Here is a 26,249-nt window from a genome sequence, read left to right as displayed (position 1 = left end):
AACCTTTTCATGGGAGGTTTACTGTCAAATATCAATCAGTTCTTAAGCTATCTCAAATTTTCCCTCATGATTGAGTTAACTGCATAAAATTGAATCATATTACATATCTAGGTACACAGCTATTGAATTAACTAGACAGCCATGTTAATGAAATCCTCCTACTTTGACCTACTTTGTGTCAAGCTAGTGCAAGAAATAGCCTTTGTAACTAAATGCCTCTTCTGTGTTTTTTCCATTTTAGGAAGGTGAAATGCCAATCCAAGATTTATTAAATTTGTATGGTTATGGGAAGACTGTTCCATTTCCTGGTGAGGAAGACGAGGATGACGACGACGATGATGATGAAGATGATGAAGCAGAGGAGGAGGATGATGGAGATGATGGAGATAATGAGGAAAATAGTGGAAGTAGTGAAGTTCCAGAGACCGAGGATCTGCCAGATGTACATCTACATCAGGTTAGTTAAAAGTTTGGGAACAGCAGATTCCACCAGAGCTAACTACAGGATGGAGCTGCGAATTTCATTTGATGCAGTTTTGGTTCTGTTGTTACTGGGGCTTCAGTGAAATCTAATAGTGACTGTGCAATTTTTAAGTTTTCTGTCCAGTTATTATGAGAAACTTGTCAATTTGGGTTTTTTTCCTACCAAATCCAAGTTGTCTCTGTAGGAATGTAATTGTCTTAGTCTTTTTTCACTTTCCTCATTGCTCAATATCTTACGTCATGTAAATTCTCCAAAGACATGCCCATCTCAGCTTTCTGTTTCACATGAACTTAATACCTCAATCATTTCAACCTTAGTTACAGTTGTTGTAGTTTGTGGCATAGAAGTTGACCCAAATATAAGATTGCCTCTGTTTTTGATACCAAACCTAACATTTAGGCTTAACTCGATATATAACTGTGCCCTCACCCTATATCCTTCATTCTTTTATATTCTGTATAAACTGTCAACTTCGTTTTGAATTTATTGTCCACTTTGGGTGAGTCATCAATTATACTCCATGGCTTCAAGTCTTGTATCCTCTTGTCACCTTCCACTTCTCTAAGATAAACCCCTTTCTCCTTTCGTTCTCCATGATCCAACTTTGAGCCTGCTTTTCCGTTCCTTTCTATCTGTTCGTGCTTGTGAGCAGACTCTTACATCCCTGCATTACTTTTTAAACTTTCTCAAGGATACATCCTCAGCTTTTTTTTAAACCATAGCTATTAGTTACATATTCCCTATTTATCATCATTGATTGCATCTACTTTCATATCAGTTTGCATTTCGAACATATCAGATTGCCTGCTTTCAGAACTAATTTGTACCACAGAAAACTTTTGGGGCCAGATCGTTAGGTATATTGTAGCTAAAGGAATCAAGTGGTATGGAGAGAAAGTGGGAGTGGGATGAAATTGCATGATCATATTGAATGGTTTTGTCTACTTATTTTCCATGTACAGGTCGTTCTGCTATAATGCGACAGCTATGTTCCTCTGCAATCTCACACTATAGAAAACCACTATAGAAAATCACTATACCCCTTCAGTAGAAAGTTCATGTTATTCAAACAATGTCTACCATTCGTCAGTTGAATTATAGCCAACTTGCACTGACGCAACGCATGTTATAGCGGAATGACCTATATTGTGGGTGATCCATGATTACCTCCAATGAAAATTGAGCATGTCAAAATCAGTTGTTTTTGGTAAATGCTAAACATTACTTCCCCGCCACTGACACCATCCTCCACCTTAGTTAATTTGCTTTGGCTGCATACACAACTCTCCATTCTGTTTAGTCCAGAGCTGAATTTCAAAACACCATCAGCTTTCAAGATCTCAGGTTAAACTTTGCAACATGCATCTTACTTTGCTGTGAAGGTGAAGCTGAGCAAATCATCTCTCTCTGGATGAAAGGGTGACTCTCGCTTGTTCATATATTTTTATGTATGAATGTAAATGATAGGTAAAAACTAGGAATGCTTAATAGTGAAATGTGAACCCATTCGTAAAGGGCAAAGAAAAGACTTAACTGAAGGAGTGAGAAAGTAAAATCAGTAAAATCCTAATGACATTGTGCTGTAATTCCTTGGGATTGTCATATACATATTTTCTCTTTGAATTTCCTCCCCCTTAAAGAAATGTATCCCTAGTCTCAGGATTTGGAGGTGCCGCTGTTGGATTGGGGTGTACAAAGTTGAAAATCACGCAACACCAGGTTAGAGTCCAACAGGTTTATTTGGAAGCCGTAGCTTTTATAGCACTGCTCCTTCATCAGGTGGTTGTCAACCTGATGAAGGAGCAGTGCTCCGAAAGCTAGTGCTTCCAAATAAATCTGTTTGACTATAACCTGGTGTTGTGTGATTTTTTAACTAGTCTCTGGAGTAACTATGGTAATTTTTCTTTATAGTTTTTCACCTTTTCAGTGCAGGTTGTTTATAAGTCCTTTACCATCTCACACTTGTAATGAATTTTCATGTGCACAAAATAGAAACATTTTCATCCAGATACTGATCGAATTCAGTATGGTGCAATTTTTCTATAATGAACATGAATTTTCTTTTCACAACTATTATGGACTCCAGTTTAGCTAGCCGAATGCAGTTCCCTTTTTCTCTTGTTATTTTTAATCAAAACATTATTTTTTTACAATCTGAATTCTGATTTCTTATCATTCACTTTGTTTCTATTATATACATCCGAGGTTTTAAAGTCTCATGAGGGCCTTTATTTTTAACTTCATTTTTTCATCAAACTTTATTGTATTAACTGAGCTATATTATTGACATCTCTTATTTGTGCAGCAAGAAATACCAAAGAACTCAAGTGGACAAGATGATGAAACCCAGTCTTCTAATGATGACCTTGCACCTTTGACTACCTCTCAAGATGTGCAAGAGATGATCCGACCACGCAGATGTAAATACTTAGACATAGGTATACTTCCTTGTGAATGTGAAAGAAGCCAAATTTTATTCACTTGCCACATTATCAAAGATATTCTTAATAGCTATTCTACTCTTCGTTATTGCGAAAGTAACAAGTGGTTTTGCCACAGCCGGTTCCAGTATATACTGTCATAAGTGCAAGTTGTGAAATTACCCATTAGTTAAACTTGGAGTGTGATTTATAGGTGCCATGGATTCTAAAAATTGAGTCATTTGCACAATACAGTTGGCTGAAGATTGGTAGCATGTAAGAATATAGTTTTCATTATTTGTACCTGGTTGAAATTCATCTTGATATCAATTTATCAAGAATTAGGTATTAACAACTAATACCACAGTGACAAGCTGGAAGTGGGTCCTTTATATTAGGAGAGATAGTGTTATCTCAAGGGATTAAAAATATCTGAAGACTAAACCTCTGGCTAAAGCAACAGTTATTTCAAGAGTTGATGGATTGATAAACTTGTACTAAACATTGTACCTTTTATTTGTTAACGTTCTACTGCTGCATCTCATATACCTGCAAAGGGCACCTGTATTGTTCATTTTAATTGTCCTAATTGTTTTATAGCTATTATTAGTAATGTTTTCTGACAAAGTGACATCAATTATTCATGACTAACTAGAACTGCATTATTTTAACAAACACTTTTGGGACCGCATTTGCATATTTACTAGCATTTAACTGTAGCTATTTCTGTTTTGGAGGACTTTTTTTTTCTCCCCCCATGTCTTCTGTTTTGATTTTGGCAGGTTCCTTTTTTATTTCCTTACTGTTTTTATTAGACAATGCAATCTTGTAAAATTGCTTTTTGTGTTTGTGCTGATTTATGCAATATTTGCACTTGCATAGATTCAGAAATGAAGAATTCAGCAATATATTTAGGGATATATGAATGAATTAACAACAAATGCAGATTTTAATGAAATAACTGACATCCCAGTACATCCAAAGTATACACTTTCCACAGACTGGTGAAGGTCACAGCTAAACAGCTATGTGTTTGTTCCAAACACAATGAGTGCATCTAATAGTAATTCAGTGAATGAGAAATTTGAAGATGTAATACACAGACGCTCATTTGAAGTATATAATTGACGATGTTATTACGATAGTAATTTTCATACCATACACTATCCTTGTTAAAATATTTAACTGTTGTCTCCTTTTCCTTTGCAATCCCAGTCTCCCACCCCCAATCAAATGGAGTTCGCCTCCCCCACAATTGGAGTCTGCCTTCACCCCCTCAAAGTGGAGTTCCCCACTCTTTTCACAGTCCTTCACACACATCTATAAGTCCCAGTCTCTCTTCTCTGATCCTATTCTTGCCAAGATTCCTTTCACCCAACAGCAGTCATTCCAAACCTAGTTGTTGTGGCAATTGCTTATAGTGAACTTTTGAACAGCAAGAATTTAGCGTTTGGAGGGCCAGCACACTTGTGCATGCATGCAAGCGTTCCCCCCCCAAAAAAAAAAGCAAGGAGAAAAAACAGATTCTGATTTCTGCTTTAGAATAGCCATTTTCTCATTTTGCCCCCAACTCATGATTAAATTTTCAAGCTTTGGCACATATCCAGTTGAGTGTTTAGTATAATTTTGATATGTATTTCAGCTCTGGTTTAATTACAGAAAATGTACATTTTATTACGAGCAGATGACTGGGATTGTTGTTCCCTATTTTTACCTTTAAATTGGCCATTTACAGCAAATAGTTTTGCTTTTTTAAGCACCCAGCTATCGCACTTCAATCAAAATATGTTTGCTCGAAAATGAAAGCTAATTCCAAAGGTTTGCTTGGGTGAAAGAAGAATTTTATTACCTACTAACCCATTAAAATGCAAACATAGAAAATGGATTTGAAAGGTGATTTGTATGGAAGTTGGGCAAGGTGTCTAATATAAACAGGCAGATAAAAGCAAATGCAGTTTAAAGTTCTTAGAGTCTGCATTGAGAGATTGAAACCTCAGTTCACGTATGCAGCTGCTACCTTTTTCTTCGGGAGTAGTTACATTTGTAGAATTCTGGAGTTTTTGGTGAATGGCTGTTTCCCAAGTTGACTTTTTACTGGGCAGTCACTTTGAAAGTTGAGAGAAATAGGGAAGAGAGTAAGCATTCCAGGTTCTGTTGTGAATTTATATTTTCTTTCTTTTTCTCTGCCAAGCAAATAACTGTAATTTGGTTCATTGTGCATTTCACAGTTTATTGTCTTTCCAAGCCGAATACTGTGCAAACCATTTTATATCTCCAAATATATGAATGGACATATGTGACTTAAATAGAGTACAAATTTTCACATTGACTTATTGACTGGGTTCACGTTTTTGGATTAAATTGTAATTTCAGTGGAGCCAGCTTAGTGTATTTGTGTAGTTTCTCTGTACCTCCCTCCATCTGTAATGATGATCACTGTGACTATTTCAGGTCTGCATTTGTCCTTTTTTATCAGTCACTTCAGTCTGTGATGGTCTTGGGTATTAAAATCAGATGATGGCAGTTAAATATAGTATACATTTATTTTTACTGTAACAATATATATGTAAATTAAGAAATTTCTCACATTTTCTCTACCTATTAATCCTAGTTGTATTTATCCCCAATTTAGTAGAATAATTGCACCAAGTTGGAACATGGTTGGTCTCTGACTGAAATTTCAAACTTGTGGAGCATTTGTTTTAAACCAATTGAGTCAAATTGAAAAGTTGACTTACATATATCCATTTCAGCATTCACAGAAAGTTGTGTATTTTTGTCTTGTATAAGGCGTACCAAGATTTAATATGATGGAATCCAGATGTATTTGTGGTTAAAATTGCAAAGTTCTGATTGTGTATTTGTAGACTGAGACTATGGTACTTTTTTTCCAAAAATGTGCATAAGAATAGGAAGTAGAAGTTTCAAAAACACTTGTGTTCAAAAACAAATTGAAAGTTGCAAATCGCATAATAAATTCCTCATAATTTCTATAAATGAGAATGCTTTATATATTTTACAACTAAGGGCAGAACATTAATGTGTTAACATTCATAGGTAATGAAGGGGAAGAAGAATCTGATGATGATGAAGATTACATACCATCAGAAGATTGGAAAAAGGTACTGGTTGTGTCTTTTCACTCTATACTAATGTTACTTATACATCTCGCTGTTTCTGATAGGTTTTTTTTATTCCAAATTATTTTCTTATCTGTTGTTGCAGCATGCCAACAAAAGCTGAATGTCTTTCTAGCCTCCTCATATAACTGAATGCAAAGCTGTTAAATGTAACATGATTCCCCTGTTTTTGACATGAGTTGTGCTAATATGTGCTCTGTGGAATGTATTGATGTTCCTTTGTGTCTTGGCAGCTGTGTTTTGTCTGATTTGAATGGCCCAAATTAAATTCCAATTGGCAGCAAACTTGTAAGGAGATCTCAGCTATCTGTAAGAATAATAGGGTGGTTATGGTAGGAGATTTTAACTTTCCAAACATCAACTGGGACTGCCATCGTGTAAAAGGTTTAGATGGAGAGGAATTTCTTAAGTGTGTACAAGACAATTTTCTGATTCCAGTATGTGGATGTACCTACTAGAGAAGGTGCAAAACTTGACCTACTCTTGGGAAATAAGGCTGGGCAGGTGACTGAGGTGTCAGTGGGGGAGCACTTTGGGGCCAGCGACCATAATTCTATTCATTTTAAAATCGTGATGGAAAAGGATAGACCAGATCTAAAAGTTGAAGTTCTAAATTGGAGAAAGGCCAATTTTGACGGTATTAGGCAAGAATTTTCAAAAGCTGACTGGAGGCAGATGTTCGCAGGTAAAGGGACGGCTGGAAAATGGGAAGCCTTCAGATATGAGATAACTAGAATCCAGAGAAGTATATTCCTGTCAGGGTGAAAGGGAAGGCTGGCAACTATAGGGAATGCTGGATGACTAAAGAAATTGAGAGTTTGGTTAAGAAAAAGAAAGAAGCATGTGTCAGGTACAGACAGGATAGATCGAGTGAATCCTTAGAAAAGTATAAAGAAAGTAGGAGTTTACTTGAGGGAAATCAGGAGGGCAAAACGGGGACATGAGATAGCTTTGGCAAATAGAATTAAGGAGAATCCAAAGGGATTTTACAAATATATTAAGGACAAAAGGGTAACTAGGGAAAGAATAGGGCCCCTCAAAGATCAGCAAGGCGGCCTTTGTGTGGAGCCACAGAAAATGGGGGAGATACTAAATGAATATTTTGCATCAGTATTTACTGTGGAAAAGGATATGGAAGATATAGACTGTAGGGAAATAGATGGTGACATCTTGCAAAATGTCCCGTTTAGAGAAAGAAGTGCTGGATGTCTTGAAACAGTTAAAGGTGGATAAATCCCCAGGACCTGATCAGGTGTACCCGAGAACTTTGTGGGAAGCTAAAGAAGTGATTGCTGGGCCTCTTGCTGAGATATTTGTATCATCGATAGTCACAGGTGAGGTGCTGGAAGGCAGGAGGTTGGCAAACGTGGTGCCACTGTTTAAGAAGAGTGGTAAGGACAAGCCAGGGAAGTATAGACCAGTGAGCCTGACCTCGGTGGTGGGCAAGTTGGAGGGAATCCTGAGGGACAGGATGTACATGTATTTGGAAAGGCAAGGACTGATTCGGGATAGTCAACATGACTTTATGCGTGGGAAATCATATCTCACAAACTTGATTGAGTTTTTTGATGAAGTAACAAAGAAGATTGATGAGGACAGAGCAGTTGATGTGATCTATATGGACTTCAATAAGGCGTTCGACAAGGTTCCCCATGGGAGACTGTGATTAGCAAGGTTAGATCTCATGGAATACAGGGAGAACTGGCCATTTGGATACAGAACTGGCTCAAAGGTAGAAGACAGAGGGTGGTGGTGGAGGGTTGTTTTGCAGACTGGAGGCATGTGACCAGTGGAGTGCCACAAGGATCGGTGCTGGGTCCTCTACTTTTTGTAATTTACATAAATGATTTGGATGCGAGCATAAGAGGTACAGTTAGTAAGTTTGCAGATGACACCAAAATTGAAGGTGTAGTGGACAGCGAAGAGTGTACCTCAGCTTACAACAGGATCTGGACCAGATGGGCCAATGGGCTGAGGAGTGGCAGATGGAGTTTAATTCAGATAAATACAAGGTGCAGCATTTTGGGAAAGCAAATCTTAGCAGGACTTGTACACTTAATGGTAAGGTCCGAGGGAGTGTTGCTGAACAAAGAGACCAAAGGAGTGCAGGTTCATAGTTCCTTGAAAGTGGAGTCGCAGGTAGATAGGATAGTGAAGAAAGCATTTGGTATGCTTTCCTTTCTTGGTCATAGTATTGAGTACAGGAGTTGGGAGGTCATGTTGCGGCTGTACAGGACATTGGTTAGGCCACTGTTGGAATATTGTGTGCAATTCTGGTCTCCTTCCTATCGGAAAGAGGTTGTGAAACTTGAAAGGGTTCAGAAAAGATTTACAAGGATGTTGCATGGTTGGAGGATCTGAGCTACAGAGAGAGGCTGAACAGGCTGGGGTTGTTTTCCCTGGGGCGTCGGAGGCTGAGGGGTGACCTTATTGAGGTTTACAAAATTATGAGGGGCATGGATAGGATAAATAGGCAAAGTCTTTTCTCTGGGGTCGGGGAGTCCAGAACTAGAGGGCATAGGTTTAGGGTGAGAGGGGAAAGATATAAAATAGACCTAAGGGGCACCTTTTTGATGTAGAGGGTAGTACGTGTATGGAATGAGCTGCCAGAGGATGTGGTGGAGGCTGGTACAATTGCAACATTTAAGAGGCATTTGGATGGGTATATGAATAGGAAGAGTTTGGAGGGATATGGGCTGGGTGCTGGCAGGTGGGACTAGATTGGGTTGGGATATGTGGTCGGCATGGACTGGTTGGACCGAAGGGTCTGTTTCCAGGCTGTACATTTCTATGACTCTATAACAGATTTTGCAATATTGTGCATTCCATTTGCACGTGACTTCCAACTCTGCCTCTGATATAACATTACATTTATCTGCCATGTATTAAACTTGGTTTGTGGGGAATGTGCATCATTGGGCATTTATAAGTACTAGTTAAATCTGGAAGTAATGTAATTTTCATTAAGAGAATGCATTTGCCTGTAACATCCGGATCATGTATAGTACTGAGTGATTTATTAAGAGAGTATCACTGCACAATCTGGGCATCACATTCCTATAATTTGTCAAATTCATGCCTAATTAAAAAACGTTAAACTTTTTTTAGTAATTGTGATTTTTAAAATCACGAGGATTAAGTGTGTTTTAACGTGAAGAAAGGCATCACAATTTTATTAAATCTATGCATTGCCTTCCTTTATGCCTTCCACCTCTCTAGATCAAGATAGCAGACATTTTATTTGGTTGGAGTCCCCCTGTGAAAATCTGTGAAAATCCCCCTATCGGTCCTCCAGCTAGTGAGGAAGACTTCCATTGCCATTTTAAATCTAGTTCAGGGTGTTTTTTCTTGTATTTTTTTCAAAAATAAGCTTCAAGGACCATTGAAATGACATCACTTCCAATTCTCATATTATGTCATCATTGGTGCTCTCTACTGGCCAATAGACTGCTTAGCTTCAATTTTAGTGGAATAGTTACATTGTTTGCCCTTGACATGAAGTAAACAGTTAATTCCAGGGAATATTAAAAAAATTAATGGCATCGGTCAGTGGGCTAGAAGTCCAGTGGCTGGACTTGTATCTCACACGAAGATGGTTATGGCTGTCAAAGCCTAGGTAGCAGTCAAAGGCCAACCTCCTTGTTTCTTCAGATACCTTCTCTCTATCATCAAGTCAGAATGCTCACTGCTGATGGCTGCATTTAGATCCATTTAGAACTCAACAATGATACAGCCCAAGCAAGCCTGTGACAATTCTGGATTACTTCCAGGCTTGAGTTGACACGAGGCAGGTAGCATTCTCCAGGAATCTCAATCTAGGTCCACCTGGTAATTATATTGTTCATTCACCCTTCTTCAATTTTTGCTGAGCTGCAGTGAACAATATCTGAAATGGTACATTTATTCTCCTTTCCTGCTGCAAGGCTGCTACATATGTTTACTTCTATTATTTGGAAAATAAAGTTGAATGTTTTATCACTGACTTCCTAAATGGCATGTAAGTTTAAATATAAAAATGTTGTTGGATGTTATATCAACAGAGTGTAGTTTGAGTTTTCTTAAACTTTTAAAATCTCTGAGCTAATTGCAGGTGCTCTTGTATTGTCCTACTGTAGTGCTAGTGCTACTGACTTCTGATTCATGGGGCCCCTGCAGCCAGCAACAATGTCAAAATAAATTTGTCAGATTTTCCAAGGCCAGCAGGCGGGAAGAACCTTATTTAACTGTATCTTACTGACTGCCAGCCTTGTAAGTGCAATATAATAGTAACTTTAAAGGAATTGCGTAGTAAAGTGCTACAGTTTCTAAACAGTTCATAAAGATGGTTGGTGGTGTTTTTCAGGAGATCATGGTAGGCTCGCAATACCAGGCTGATGTTCCTACAGGCATTTATAATTACAAAGAGAATGAGAAAGGTAAGCTACTTAACACTTTAAACTTGTGTTTGTGCAAGTCTGGTGTGGGTGATAAAGCATTTGTCTGTTAGATTCAGCATCATGAACTGTTCGATTGATTTTGTTTTTGAACAGTTTTATACTTAAGCCTTTCTAATTTTAGAACACATACCAAATATACTAGATAAAAATAAGTCTGCATTATTTTGTGAAATGATCTTTGTGTAGTTATGAGACTTTTCAATTGCTCACCCTTGTCTTATAAGGCTTTCAGATACCAATAATGGCTAAATTCTGAGAAGGAATATTCCATTCAGGCTGTTGAGTTGATTATGTTGTTTGTGATTAATCTAATAGTCCTACTTTCCAATCTTGTCCCCATAACCCATTGTTTCCTTACTGATTCAAAATTTGTGAATCGCTTTGAAAATACTTTAACAATCCAACTTTGACATCCCCTTTGACATCACAGATTTGCTACATGGGGTGGGTGCGGGAAGAGAGATATAAGCAACCCTTACTCTGAGATTCTGTCTTTTGATGCTGGACTCTTCCACAGATGAGATCTGCTAGTACCTTGTGTAGTATTACATTCTATTCCCCTTGAAATACTGGCCAGCAGTTCCTTTATTTTCCTAGTAGCTGTTGAATTTAGGTGTTAGCTTTTTGAGTTAAGCATGAGGACCCACAAATCTTTCCATGCTACAGCTTTCTGTAGACTTTCAACCTTTCAAATATATTGAGTTCCACTATTCTCCCTGCCAAAGTGTATAATTTAACATTTTCTCACATAATATTACATCTGCCAAGTTTTTGTCCACTCTCGTCTATACCCTTCTGTTAACTGTGTTGTCCTCAAGAAACTTTTATCAATATGTAAATGTTCTAACTAGAGACGAAGCAAAACTTGACCTTGTCTTGGATAATAAGACAAGGCAAGAGATAGTAGGGGAATACTGTAGGTCTAGTAATCATTCTATTTGTTTTAAATTGGTTATGGAAAACGATAAGCCTTCCATTTAAAAAAAAAGTTTTTAATTAGAGTAAGGCAAATTTTAATGATATGAGAGGAGAACTTTCAAAATCGATTGGAGTAGACTCTTTGCAAATAAAGGGATGTTTGATAAGTGGGAGGATTTATGTTCCTGTTTAGAGTAAAAGGTAAGACTGGTAGGATTGGAGAACAATGGATGAACAAAGATATTGAGATACTAGTCAAAAATTAAAAAAAAATAAACAACTGGGTTCAAATGAATCTCTTTAACAGAATAAAGAGTGTAGGAGCTTTCTTGAGAGAGATTAGGAAGGCATAGAGGATGTGAGAGAACCTTGACAAATAAGGTTAAGAATAACCCCAAGAGATTCTGTAAGTACATTAAGAGCAAGATAACAATAACAACTAAAGAGAGAGAGTAGGGCTCCTTAAAGGTCAAAGGGGTATTCTTTGTGTTGAACTTCAGGAGATGGGAGAGATATTAAATGAGTACTTCACATCAGTTTTTACTGTGGAGAAAGAAATGGAGGCTTGAGAACTTGGGAATAAATATTAATATTCTGAAAACTAGTCATATCACAGAAGTAGTACTGCTGGAAATATAAAGGTGGCTAAATCTCTAGGACCTGATCCAATGTATCCCAGGGCCTTGTGGGAGGAAATTGCAGGGCCTCTTGCAAAAATATTTGTATCTATAAATGCAAATTTATGGAGGTGGCTAATGTTGTGCCTTTGTTTAAGAAGGGATGTAAGGAGAAGCTTAGTATATTTGAGTCTGACTTCGATGGTGGTTAGGTTTTTGGAAGTGATCCTGAAAGATAGGATTTATATGCATTTGGAGAAGCAAGGGATGATTGGGGTAGTCATGCTTTTGTGTGAGGGAAATCATGTCTCTCAATCTTGATTGAGTTTTATGAGGAAATAGCCAATAAGATTGTTCAGGGCAGAGTGGTAGACATTCTTTACTTGGAATTCAATAAAGCCTTTGACAAGGTTCCACATTGTAAACAAATTTGTAAAGTTAGGTCATATGGGATTCAGGGTGATCTTGCCAATTGGATACAAAATTGGCTTGACAGAATGGGGCGGAGGGTGGTTTTTCAGACTAGAGGTCTGTGACTAGCAGTGTTCCACAGAAATCGGTACTGGGTCCATTTTTGTTTGTCATTTACAAATCGTTCTGCTGTAACATGTTTTGCTAATGCAAATTCACTAACATGATTGAATTGGGGACCCTGTTTCTAAAGGGCAAACTTTATGCGCTGTTTGTAAAGCATGGTTTTTAAAAATATAATGTGGGGTTGCACAAGAACATAACCATCGCGTTATAGCAGAGCTGTCTGTATGTAAATCATCTAGATGAAAATACAGAAGGTGTAGAAGATGCAGGTGACACCAAAATTGGTGGTATAGTGGATAGTGAAGAAGTTTATCAAAGATTACCAAGACATCTTGATCAATTTGGTCAATGGACTGAGGAGTAACAGAGTTAAATTTGAGGTATTGCAGTTTTGATCATACAAACAAGGACAGAATTTACACACTTAATGGTCGGGCCTTGCGTAGTATTGTCGTCAAAAATCAGACAACACTGGGTCATACTCCAACAGGTTTATTTGAAACTGCAAGCTTTTGGAACCCACACTCCTTCCTCAGGCAGCTAGCTGACGTGTGATTTTTGACTTTGTCCACCATAGTCCAACACTAGCATCTCCATAGCAGAGTAGTTGTAGAACAGAGACACCTGGGGTTCAGGTGCATAATTCTTTGGAGTTGGCATCACATATGTGCTAGTTAAGGTATTTAGCAAGCTTGCTTTCATTGCTCAAATGTTTGAATATAGCAGTTGAGATGTTATGTTGACATTGTACAGGACGTTGGTAGGGTTTTCTAGAGTATCATGTTCAGTTCTGGTCGCCCTGTTATAGGAACGATATTTCTAGGCTGAAGAGTGTTCAGGAGGATGTTGCCGGAAATGGAGGGTTTGAGTTATAAGGAAAGACTGGATAAACTGGGACTTTTTTCATTAGAACATGAGTAGTTGACCTTATAGAGGGTAATAGAATCATAAGGGGTATAGATAAGGTGAATGGCAGGTGTCTTTTCCTCAGGGTGGGGGATTTCAAGACTAGGGAAGATAATATTAAGGTGAGAGAAGAAAGATTTTAAGACTAGGCAAATGTTTTATATAATTTTCGTGTATGGAATGAACTTCTAGAGGAAGTGGCGGATGTGACTACAGTTCCAACGTGTAAAAAACAGTTACACCAGTACATGAACAGGAAATGTTTGGAGGGATATGGGACCAAGCGTAGGACTAGTTTAGTTTGGAATTATGTTCAGCATAGACTGTTTGGAACGAAGAGTCTGTTTCCTTGCTGTATGACTCTATGACTCTCCTTCCATTCCCACCTAAAATTGTCATCTGCAAATTTGGTAATAGTATATTATAAATAATTGTGACCCCAGCACTAATCCCTATGGCATTCCACTAGTTACGATTGCCATCCTGAAAATGTCCCCTTTGTCCTATCTCTCTATCCTCTTATTTGATCGTTAATCCTCTCTGCATGCGAGTATAGTACTTCCAAAACCATAGGCTCTTAAAATGTCTTTTAGGTACGTTTTTGAATGCTTTTTAGAAATCCAAATATAGGTTCCTTTTTATCTCTCCTGCATGTTACCTTTTTGTAGAAATCTAAGAAATTTGTCAAGCTTGCTTTTTCCTTCATGAAGCTTTGCTGATTCTGCTTGATTATTTTATGTATTTTGCAATGCTCTGCTATTACACCCTTTTTATGATGAGCAGTGACACTGAAAATGTGAAATAGGAGCAGGATTTTGACTAATTCAGCCTGCTAAATCAAGGCTGATGCTCTACATCAATGTCATGTTCCTGCATACTCCCATATTACTTGGTTTCTATCTTGATTATGTACTTGGTAATTGAATCTGTGGGTTAGAGTTGAGTGTGATGCTGGAAAAGTACAGCAGGTCAGGTACCATCCTGGGGGCAGGAGAATCAATGTTTCGGGCATAAGCCCTTAATCGCTCTCTACTCTGATCTCCAAAATCTGCAGTCCTCTCTTTCTTCTAGCTCTCTGGGTTAAAGAATTATAAGATTCACCACCTTATGAGTAAAGAACTTCCTCCTCATATCATTCTTATATGGTTTACCTCTTATTCCCTGACAGTTTTCCCTGGTTATGGAGCCTATGTGGAATCTTGTGAGGCTTCTGAAGATCCCAAACATATCTTTTATTTACTGTTAGTAACATTGGCATCGAGAAAGAATTTGCTATCAGGCAGCAAACTGCAAGTGACCAGCGGGGTTCCACAAGGATTACTGCTGGGACTGCAACTGTTTAAAGTATATATCAGTGATTTTGGAGGAGGGAACTGAACATACTGTAGGCAGATTTGCAGCACACACAAATAAGTGGAAAAGCAGGTTGTAAAGGATACAACAGTTTACAGATATTGGTAGATTAAGTAAGTAAACAAAATTGCAAATAGAGTATAATGTGGGAAAATGTGAAGTTGCTCGCTTTGAAAGTGAGAACAGAAAAACTGTTGCAATAAACTATTTATTAACCAGCATCTTTGGAGCCAGGATGTGCAGGTTGCTCACCTATTCCAGTTGATTAAAAAGGTCCATGCTAATCAATGTAAGAACACGCACTAAGTAATAGAAATGTAATGCGGGGCTATATCAAGGCTACACTTTATTTACAGCATAAATCACTTAAATAATATTGCAAATTTGTCTTAATTATAACTTAGCGGCAGAGAGCCTTCTCACCCGCACCCTCAACTGACTATTTGGACATTGCAGAGATCGTAATACAGTAAATATTCAGTATTTCAGGTCCATAATTTTTGCCGGTTTACCAAGAGTGCTGGTTCATAAATTGCTCGTTAAAACATAGTTGCTGTACTTAAATAGAAAAGGAACTTCAGAAAGTTGCACCACAAAGGGACATGGGGTTACTTTTGCACAAAAGACGGCTAGTACAGGAACATAGGTTACTTTTGCACAAAAGACGGCTAGCACACAGGTGCAGCAGGTAATCCGGAAAGCTAATGGAATGTTGGCCCTTCTTTCAAAGGGTTAAGGTATAGGAACATAAGAACCAGGAGCTGGAGTAGACCATCTAGCCCTTTGAGCCCCTCTGCCATTCAATAATCTTTTTGTGGCCTCAGCTTCATTTACCCATCCTCTCACCTAAATAGAGTTGAGATTGTGATGCTGGAAAAGTACAGCAAGTATGAATAAGGAAGTTTGACTGCAACAATACAAGGTTCAGGTGAGACCACATCTGGACTACTGAGATCGTAAGACATAGTCATAGAGATGTACAGCACGGAAACAGACCCTTTGGTCCAACTTGTCCATGCCGACCATATCCCAACCTAATCTAGTCCCGTTTGCCAGCGCTTGGCTCATATCCCTCAAAATCCATCCACATAAGAGCAGAAATTAGTGATTTTCCAGTCCTCTTGGACCCTCCCTAATTCCAGTAATGATCCCTGTATGGACAGTTTGTCTTACGAACAAAGGTTAAACAGATTGGGACTCTACTCATTGGAGTTTAGAGGAATGAGAGGTCATCTAGGATTCCTCAAGGGTTCGGTGTGTTTTGATTTCCTTACCACAAAGAACTGTGGGGCAGAGTCCTTGTCTTTGTAAGGCTGATGTGGATAGATTCTTGATCAGTAGGAAATAAAGGGTTATGGGGAAAGTGCAGGAAATTGGACTTGGAGTGTCAAATCATCCATGATCCTCTTGAATGGCTGACTCTTGTTCCTATTTCTTATGTTTTGACATCCTCAAAACAAATTCCAATGGCTTTGTCAAATATAATTTCCTTTTTCATAAATCCATGTTCTCTTTGTCCAGTCCTACCAGTTTTTGAGTCCAGTTCTCTCAGTCTTTATAAGAGACCCTGATTGTTTTTTTTCCCTACTACTGTTGTCAAGCCAATAGGTTTGTAGTTCCCTGTTTACCCTTGCCTCATTTCCTCAATAGTGGGTCTCTTATGCTACCTTCTAATCTGCAAAAACTATAATCTATAGAATTTAGTTTTCATTAAACAATGGAAGCAGGTTATACTAATTCCTGCAGCATGTATTATAATAGAATTTATTAGTAATCTTTGAGTAAAGACATGCTTGAATAATAGCCACCACAATATGATTGACCTACTCTTCTCCCTTTCATACTGCTTGCAAAATCCAAAGACAAATATTTAAAATTCAATAAGGACAACTTTGTTAGAATGAACGTTGAAGTGAATTTTAATGTTAAGGTTAGGAGATGGATTGAAAGAAAGTGGGGCAGATGTTCAATGGAATATTTCAGGTGTCTTTGAATAAGTATATTCCTATTGTAAGGATTCTAAAGGGAGGGCCCACTATGTGGTTGATTAAAGTTAAGGAAGGCCTCAGACTTGCAAGATTGTGCAAAGATGAGTGGGATGTTCGATGAATTTTTAAAAATGACTGAATAAATAAAAGGTTAATCATGAGAGAAAAAAAATGAGTATGAAAGGAAGCCAGCTAGAAATGTAAGAAACATAGTAAAAGTTTCTTCAGGTATTTAAAAAAGGAAAAGAATAAGTAGTGAGTGTCGGTCCTCTAAAGTGAGAATAGGGGAATTAATAGTAAATTTAAGGAAATGTTAGATGAAATGAACAAATACTCTGTTTCTGGAAAAATTCCATTAGACTAAGAAATATAACTATTCAAAAAGGGAGAAGGTAGAAAACAGGAAACTAAAGGCATCTGTCTGGGGTACATTTTAAAATGGGTCTTTAACTATGTTAAAGCTGGGTAATTAGGAAAAATTAAAGGTAATCAAGAAGAGATAGCATAGTTTTGTTGAAGAGAAATCACCTTTAACTGATTTGTTAGAATTCTTTCAAACAGTAACGTGTGCTGTAGATAAAAAGGAACTTGTTAATGTACTGTAGTTAGATTTACAAAAGGCATTTGGCGAGATACCACTTAAAAGGTTATTGCACAAAGTAGGAGCTTGTGGTGTAGGGTGTAATATTAGAATGGAAAAAAGATTGGCTGGCTGAAAAAAAAATGCAGAAATTATTCATTGTCTCATTGGCAGGATATGGCAAGTGCAGCTCTACAGGAGTCTGCTGGGGTTTCGGCCCTTTACCATTTATTTGATGCCGGATAGAAGAAGCAACGGCGTTGTAGCTAGATTAACAGATGACTCAGCATAGATAGGAAAGTATGTTTTGAAGAGCATATAAAAGAGTTTCAGATGGATACAGCTTACTGATCAGGCAAAAATGCAACAGACGGAGTAGAACATGGGAACATGAGAGGGTTCACTTTGGCAGGAAGAATGATAAAGGAATACTGGAAAGACAATGACTGATTGAAATTCTGGGGTGCAGAGGGTTCTTCGATTTAATGCATTAATAACAAATTTAGTTTGCAAGTACAGTAGTTAAGGTTAGTGAAATGCTGTCCTTTAATACAAAAGAGATTTGTATATTTGAGCATAAAAATGAAAATACACCGCCACAGTTAATACGGGGCATTGGTGAGGCCACATATTTAATAGTCGAAACTTTATTGCTGGAACAGCACAGCAGGTCAGGCAGCATCCAGGGAACAGGAGATTCGACGTTTCGGGCACAGGCCCTTCGTGCCCGAAACGTCGAATCTCCTGTTCCCTGGATGCTGCCTGACCTGCTGTGCTGTTCCAGCAATAAAGTTTCGACTTTGATCTCCAGCATCTGCAGACCTCACTTTCTCCCCACATATTTAATACTAAATGCAGTAGTAGTCTCCGTATTTACAGAAAAATGTAAATGTGCATGGAAGCAGATCAGAGAACATTTACTAGATTGGCACTTGAACAGGTTATTTTATGAGGAGAGCTTGCACAAATTGTACTTGTTCCCCTTGGAGATTAGAAGAGCAAGGGTGACTTGGTGTATAAGATGAAAAATGGTCTTGACAAGCTGGTTGAGAGTAAATTCAGGACGAGGTATTGCTCACTACTGTACTACTTACTTTCAAGTCCTCTCTACTGTCTTAGTTTTATATCTTAATTTGCCAGAACACTGGTTTCAGTATGCTTCAGCTGGAGTTTAGGTACATAATTCTTTAAGAATTGCATTGCAGGCAGACAGGGTGGTTAAGGTATTGAGCATGCTTGTCTTCATTGCTCAGACTGAGTATTGGAGTTGGGACATTGTGTTGAGGTTGCACAGGATATTGGTAAAGTCATTTATGGAGTACTGTGTATAGTTCTGATTGCCCTAGTATAGGAATGATATTAAATTGAAGATGGTTCAGAAAAGGTTTACCAGGATGTTACTGGGACTGGAGGGTTTGAGTTATAAGGAGAAGCTGGATAGGCTGTGCACATTTTTCACTGGAGTGTAGAGGTTGAAGGGTGATCCTTTAAAGAGGTTTATAACACCATTGGAGTCATCAGTAAGGTGAATAGCAAAGGTCTTTTCCCTAAGATGGGGAAATTGAAAACTAGGGGGCATATTTTTAGGTGCGAGGAGAAAGATTCAAAAGGACCCCAGGGGCACTTTCTTCAAGAGGTTGGTTCACATGTAGAATGAACTGCCAGAGGAAGTAGTAGATACAGGCTGGCTTATATGTAGAATGAATTGACAGTGGTAGATGCAGGTATGTTATAACATTTAAAAGACAATTGGACAGGTACATGAATGGTTTAAAGGGATATGAACCAATTGTAGACAGGTGGAACTAGTTTAGTTTGGGAAGCTTGGTCTGCATGGACAAGTTGGACCAAAGGATTTGTTTCAATGCTGTTTGATTCTGTTTTAGGTGCTGCCTTTTAATTCAGCCCTAGCTGCACTCTCTAAACAGACTAACTTTTGCAGTCATGCCAGTTGTTGGTACCTATATGGACCACAATGACTCTATCTTTTACCCTGCACCCTCCCAAGTTTCTCTCCAATACAGAGCAGATCAACAAACTCTGGTATCGAGCAGGTGCAACATAACCTTTTGGACTCTGTCAACTGCTGATAGCTGTCTATTCTCCAGACTAAACTGTCCCTTACCATTACATTCCTGTTGACCCCTCCAGCTTGAACGGTTTCCTGTTTGTCAGTGTCATGGTCAGTTCAGATATTCACCCTGTAGCCCCTGTTTTTCCGCATACACACTATCAGAACTTGAGCTCTCAAATAAAAGCAAAATATTATGGATGGCTGGAATAAAGTTCTGGAGAAACTCAGAACTCAAATTCTGATGATGTCTGTGGAAAGATAAACAGCTTTTCAAGTCTCGTATGACTTTTCTTTGATTAGTCACACTGAACTCAACATTTAACTCTGTTTCTGTCTCCATAGATGCTGCCAGACCTACTGAGTTTTTCCACTTCGATTTTATTTTAGAATTTCAAACCTGTTGGATAATTGCAAGGACTTAGGCCAACGTTCACTCTAATTTTCTTAGCAGCTGCATGGGCCTTTGAGGAGCAAAATCTGGTACCAGAAGTCAATGCCATGTTAGGCATGCTGATCAGCTTAGGGGTGTACTTTGGCTCAGGCACCTCCACACCTACAATCTTGATCCCATAACTTTCTCCCTTACTGTCACGCCACCTGTCCTTGACTATGGACCAAATCTGCTGTCTCTAACCTAACAGGTGTGATTGTCTCCTGGAACTAGAAAGTGTCCAGTTAAAATATCTCCTGCCCCTATCGATGTGTTACAATGTTTGCAGCTCAGCCTCCAGTTCAGTGACTCTGAGGCAAAGTTTCTCCAAATGCAGACACTTAGTGCAAATGTGTTTGCTTTTTAAGCAAAGGAAATGGGTATCTGCATTCTGGAGCCACCATTTGTCACCTGTTTGACTGTTTCACTAATTGCATTTTGAATGTCTTCTATAGTCCTGCCTGTGCTTGGAATTTTTTAAATTGGGGCGGCACGGTGGCTCAGTGGTTAGCTTGCTGCCTCACAGCAGCAGGGTTCCAGGTTCAATTCCAGCCTCTGACGACTGTCTGTGTTGAGTTTGCACATTCTCCCAGTCTGTGTGGGTGTCTTCCGGGTACTCATGAATCGGTCAGGTAAATTGCCCATAGTGTTAGGTACATTAGTCAGAGGGAATGGGTCTGTGTGGGTTACTCTTCGGAGGGTCAGTGTGAACTTGTTGGGTCAAAGGGCCTGTTTCCACACTGTAGGGAATCTAATCTTGAAAAAAAAAATTCTACATATCTTTATTGAAATTCTATAATTAAGATAAATAATAAAAACTCACCAGTCTACCTAAAAAGCTTTTATTACTCTTGTAAGATATGTAACTGTTTGAACCTCAGTTACTAAATCTACCCATTTTGAAAATTAATGACCAATCAAACCAGTTATGCTTTCCTGCAAGGTCATAATCTGGAACCATGGATTGGATACATGTTCCTGGCTGTCTCCTGTTTTCTGTTTCTGTTTTCTGCATCTGTTCTGTTGGGCCCCGTAGAAATTTTGCATGTATCAATGTGTCTTAGTCACCTGAAAAGATCGTATCACAAAATGTTTGCCTCTATCTATCTTATTATTTAGACTTGGAGGCGAGGATGACCATTTTAAAACTAGAATCAAAATTCTTACAAGAATTTTGCTATTTGGCTCTTTGCTAGCACATTCAAAATTGATCCGACTACTTCGAAGAGTTCATGGTTTTAAACCTTGGTAATCATTATTATAGGAGAATCGACATTTCGGGCATAAGCCCTAAAGAAGGGCTTATGCCCGAAACGTCGATTCTCCTGTTCCTTGGATGCTGCCTGACCTGCGCTTTTCCAGCAACACATTTTCAGTGCTGATCTCCAGCATCTGCAGTCCTCACTTTCTCCTCTAATCATTTTTATACCCTGGAGTCATGTGACCAAGATGAGTTTGATCCTTAATTTTCGTTGTTAGCCAGGGTGTTATTTGGGTATACAATAGTCCTTATGATCTTGATCAGAAAGAAGTCAACATAAGTTGCTGCATCTGCTGTTATCCAACTTCAAACCTGAGTGGAGACTAGCTAAGATATCCCCGAATGTTAGATAGCCTGCTGAAAATTTTTTGTTTAGGCTTGTTCCTGAAGAATTGTCACTTGAGTGAACTAATGAAAAATCTTATGCCACAATAAGTAACTACTTGGAGAAAAATATTACTGGCAAAGGGAAACTTTATTTGTTTTTAATTTGCCAAATATTTTCTTCAGATTTCAAAGTTTTTTATGAGACATAAGGATTGGTTATATCTTTTGTAAAAGTGGTACTCTTTTGTAAAACCTAAGATGCATAGTGAGCACAAATATATGGTCTAGATAAAAGCTGTGCACTAATGGATCTTATGAAAATCTGTCTAGTATATGAGAATGAAGACCAGTTGTTGTGGAATCCTGATTTTCTGCCTGAGAATAAAGTGGTGGAATTTCTTTGTGATGCTAGTAAGCGCACGGGTGAGGAGAAAGGATTGGATGCAATACCGGAAGGCTCGCACATAAAAGACAATGAACAGGTTTGTAATATACATTGAAATTGAAAGTTGTTGTTTTATTTGTTAAAGAGAAGCAATTTGCAAATGAAGTCAAAATTTTGCAAAATAATAGTTTAAATCATTGAATTTAAAAGTCCTAAAACTCTACAGTATATCTATTCTTTTTTGAACCTGTTCAGGCAAATGTAGGAAACTGGTATTACATTTTAGTTTAAACGAACTTAACCATTCAAGAATCATGAGGTAGTGGCAGACGTTTGCCTTGGGTAACATCACTAACAACATTATATAAATGTTTTCTTTTTGCTTATTCTTTCATAGGATGTAGGCATTGCTGGCAATGTCAGCTTTTGTTGTTCATCCCTAATTCCTGTGAACTAAGTGGCTTGCTAGGCCATTTCAGAGGGGTAGTTAAGAGTTAACCACATTGCTGTGGGTCTGGAAGTCACTTGTAGGCCAGACTGGATAAGGACTGCAGTATCTTCCCTGAAGGGCATTAGTGAACCAGGTGGGTTTTACAACAGTCAATTTTGGATCATGGTCACCATTACTGAGACTATATTCCAAATAATATAATTGCATTTAAATTCCACCAGCTGCCATGTGGGATTTTATGCCTGAAGGTCATTAGCCTGGTCTGTGGATTATATTCCAACGACATTATAATATTTGAATCTTTAGTTCAAAGTGCAGATTATTTTGAACTGGCTATTTAAACGACACTTTCTATTATACAACTTCACAAAATAGGATTTTATTCTTCAAAACCAGTAGAACGTGCCTTGCTTTTAAATTTAAATTCTGAAACAATTTCAATATCCAAATGATTGCAGCAATGCAGACAATCAAGTCATATATATCTATTAAAATTTATATTGTCAACATTCTGATTCAAAATGTATTAATTTCCATTGTCAGACAATTTTGAAAATTTATTTTGGGTTTATTTTACTTCTATACTATGTATGAACAGCCTCTTGTATCAACCATACTTCAGTTGATAATACTGTGGTCTCTCAGTCAAAAGATTCTGGTTCCAAGATTCCTCTAGAGCTTGAAAACAAAAGGCAAGACAAATACTATGTGCAGAACTGACAGAATGCTACACAGCCAGGGTACAATTTTTCAACTAAGATACTAGAACAGTCGCCCTTGGTAGCCATAAAAAGTCCAATAACATTATTTTACAAAAGTCCAGGGCAAGTTATTTTTGGTGTTGTATCCAATATTTATCTCCCAGTCGACATCCTAAAAAAGTTGACAGTTGTCTCAACAGTGTTTGGAGTTTGCAATATGCAAATTGGCTCTGAAGTACTTTGAGACACCCAGTAGTTTTGAAAAATGTAAATGCAATTATTTTCCTTCACTTAATTATCATAACCTTGGTAGATCTAGAACTTCATCCTGGCTCCCTCTTAGGAACCAGTCATTTTCGAGCTTGCATGTTAGTTACATGTCATGATTCAAAATTAAATTGTAAATTATCCTTTGCACTATATTGTTTTTAAACTTCATTCAGGGTGTTAGCTTCACTGGCTGGGCCAAAGTTTATTGCCTGTTTCTCATTGCTGTTGCATAGGTGGTGGTGAGCTGCCATCACTGCAGTTCACCTTGATGTAGGTACATCCAAATTGCTGCTGGGGTAAGTTCAAGGATATTGACCCAACGACATTTAAGGAACAACAATATTGTTCCAAGCCAGGATAGTGAGTATATTGATGTGGACTTTGCAGGTGGCTTTATTCCCAGGTATCTCCTGTCTTCTCCTCCTCTTTAGTAGTGAGCATCGGTTTAGAAAGTGCTATTTAAGCAATCTTGGTAAATTTTGCAATGTACCTTGTTGATGGTACACAGTGCTGCTACTGTGCATTAGTAGTGAAGGAATGAATGTTTGCAGTTATTGTGCCAGTCAAATGGGGTGGCTTAACCTCGAATGGTATCAAATTTCTCAAGTGTTGTTGTAACTCAGCTTATCCAGACAAGTGAGGAGTATTCCACCTCACACCTAACTTGTGCCTTGTAGATGGTTGGCAGGCTTTGGGGAATAAGGAGGTGACTGACTTGCTTCAGGGTTCCCAGCTTCAGACCTGGTCTTGTCACAGTGTTTATATCTTGTCCCTCAGAGACACTTGCGTCCCACGAGTAAATTATAAGTTTCATACGTAATGGTGGCCACCAGGATGTTGATATTGGGGGATGTCGGAATTGGTCATTTCAGTCACATAAGTGCCTGGTAATGCTTCTCACCACCTGTCTCCAAACCTGGATATCGTCTCAGTCTAGTTGCATTTGGATGCGGACTGCTTCTGTATCTAAGTTGCAACTAGTGCTGAACATGGTTGAACATCCTGACTTCTGACCTCATAATGGAGAGAAGGTTATTAATGAAACAGTTGAGGTTGATAGGGTCTAGGGCATTACCTGAGGAACTTTGCAGAGATATCCTGCAGCTGAGATGACTGATCTCAATAAAGATACTGTTACTTTGTGCTCAGTGTAACTTCATTACCAGCAGAAGTATTTTCCCAATTCCAATTGGCTCTAGTCTTATTAGAGCTCCCTGTTCTGCTATGTTTGGTCAAATGAAGTCAAATGGCATCAGGTCAGATTTGGGTAATTTAAACTTGCCCTCAGCTGATATATCAACCCTCCTCCATGTTAAACACCAGTTGGAAGAAGCACTGAAAGTAGCAACAGTGGAAAAACGTACTGCGGGTAGAAGTCTTCACTGTCCATTACGAAGGTTTCACACTTTTACTCCCAGATTTTGCCACGTATTGGAGGAGTCAACATTTGAACTTGACAGAATCCAACCTGACCATCAGTAAGACATTACTGCTGCATAAGTGCCACTGAACAGCAGTGTCCCTATTTGGCAGATGGAGGGAACCAGGAAGATGGTCAACTCCGTCTTAATTGATTTGCTGCAGTTGCATCTGTCTCTCTAGTGAAGCTTCATCTCAACACTCTATCATCTTTGTAGAGACAAAGTCTTTCTTTCTTTCACATGAAATTTACCGTTGATCATATTGTATGACATTTTTGTCATGATAAATGAGTTTCAGAACAGATCCAGCAGCTTAGAAATGGACCTCCAATAGGTGCTATGAGCCATCCGTGTCAGATTTGTACTTCATCAAAATCTGTTACCCCAAGACCTAGCTTATACGTCCCTACCTTGACCATCAAACCAAAATATCAATCTTGCATTCAATGAAAAGGGCATGTTAGGAGTAGACTTATGCGAGAATAAAAATGAAGGGAGGAGACTTTTGAGGGCATCCTCTAACCCAAGATTCGAAGTAGGGAAATTCTCTATGCAATATTCAGTACTGTAACTCCTCTTTCTGAAAAATCCATGTCCATATGCATCAAGACCTGGACAACTTTTAAAGATTAGACTGATAAATGGGACATTTTGCAGCATTGAAGTGCTATCTCTAAGTCAGAATCTAGTCATTTCTGTTTGGTATTCAAGATATTACTGTTGCTATGGATTACCAATCTGAAACTGAACTGGACCCACCATATAAATCGTGTGACTGTTGAGATGGGCCAGAGACTGGGAATTCTGAGGCAAGTAACTCAACTCATATTACTGTACTGTCCAGCATCTGCAAAAAACAACAAACTGCAGATGCTGTAAAATACATCATCTACAAAGCACAAGTGATGCGTGTGATTGGGCTGCTCGCCACTTGCCAGGATGAACGCAACTCCAATACCACTAGCGTCCAGGACAAAGCAGTCTGCACCGATATACACTTCTACCACCTTTTTATATATTTGCTGCCTCCTCTGCTAACTTGCACTGACAGCCATATCTACAAAACACCTCATTTCTGAAAGCACCTTCCAAGCATACCACGTACCAGGAAGACAGCAACAGATTCATGGTAATGCTATCATCCTGCTAGTTCCTCTACATCCAACACACTATCCTGACTTGTAACTGTTTCAAAATCCTGAAACCTCCTTTCTAATAGCACTGTAGTGGACCTGCACCAGAGAAATGTAGTGCTTTCACAAAGCTTGCTTCCATTTCATGAGATTTTTCTAATTTTCAGTCACATTACATTGATAAAATTTGAATTATCCTCCAGTTCATATAATGCAACATGTAAGAGGAGATGCTTATTAAATAAACGTCGTGCATAAACTGTCTTGTCACATTCGTAAGATTTTTGTGATTTCCAAATGGAAGTCTTGGGATCCTGTTGAGCTGAATTATTAAGACTGTTTCGCAGGGGCAAGTTGCATAATAATGTGATTTATCTCTACTCGAATCTAAGAAAAAAAAATTTTTTTTACAAATCA

At 38.4% G+C, this 26,249-nt stretch overlaps 2 protein-coding genes across 8 annotated transcripts in view; one reads left to right on the top strand and one right to left on the bottom strand.

Annotated features, from left to right (window-relative positions):
- LOC122554413 (mesoderm induction early response protein 1-like) overlaps positions 1 to 26,249 on the top strand; it is a 62,859-nt gene that overhangs the window by 26,013 nt on the left and 10,597 nt on the right. For 6 of the 7 annotated variants that reach the window (XM_043699398.2, XM_043699401.2, XM_043699399.2 and 3 more), the window contains 5 exons: positions 242 to 457; positions 2,790 to 2,922; positions 5,962 to 6,026; positions 10,387 to 10,459; positions 21,802 to 21,953. In XM_043699398.2, coding sequence (XP_043555333.2) covers positions 242 to 457; positions 2,790 to 2,922; positions 5,962 to 6,026; positions 10,387 to 10,459; positions 21,802 to 21,953 — 639 coding nt within the window. The remainder of the gene's footprint in view (positions 1 to 241; positions 458 to 2,789; positions 2,923 to 5,961; positions 6,027 to 10,386; positions 10,460 to 21,801; positions 21,954 to 26,249) is intronic. The other variant, XM_043699400.2, reaches the window with a different exon arrangement.
- Positions 21,947 to 26,249, bottom strand: part of slc35d1a (solute carrier family 35 member D1a) — a 70,340-nt gene continuing 66,037 nt past the window's right edge. The window contains exon 13 of the transcript XR_006312988.2: positions 21,947 to 26,219. The gene's annotated coding sequence lies outside the window, so the exon portion shown is untranslated. The remainder of the gene's footprint in view (positions 26,220 to 26,249) is intronic.

This window comes from Chiloscyllium plagiosum, unplaced genomic scaffold, assembly GCF_037043375.1.
Source record: "Chiloscyllium plagiosum isolate Xiang-an unplaced genomic scaffold, Cpla_swu_hap1 HiC_scaffold_9, whole genome shotgun sequence".
NCBI classification, from domain to species: Eukaryota; Metazoa; Chordata; class Chondrichthyes; order Orectolobiformes; family Hemiscylliidae; genus Chiloscyllium; species Chiloscyllium plagiosum.
This window is presented reverse-complemented; position numbering and strand designations above follow the sequence as displayed.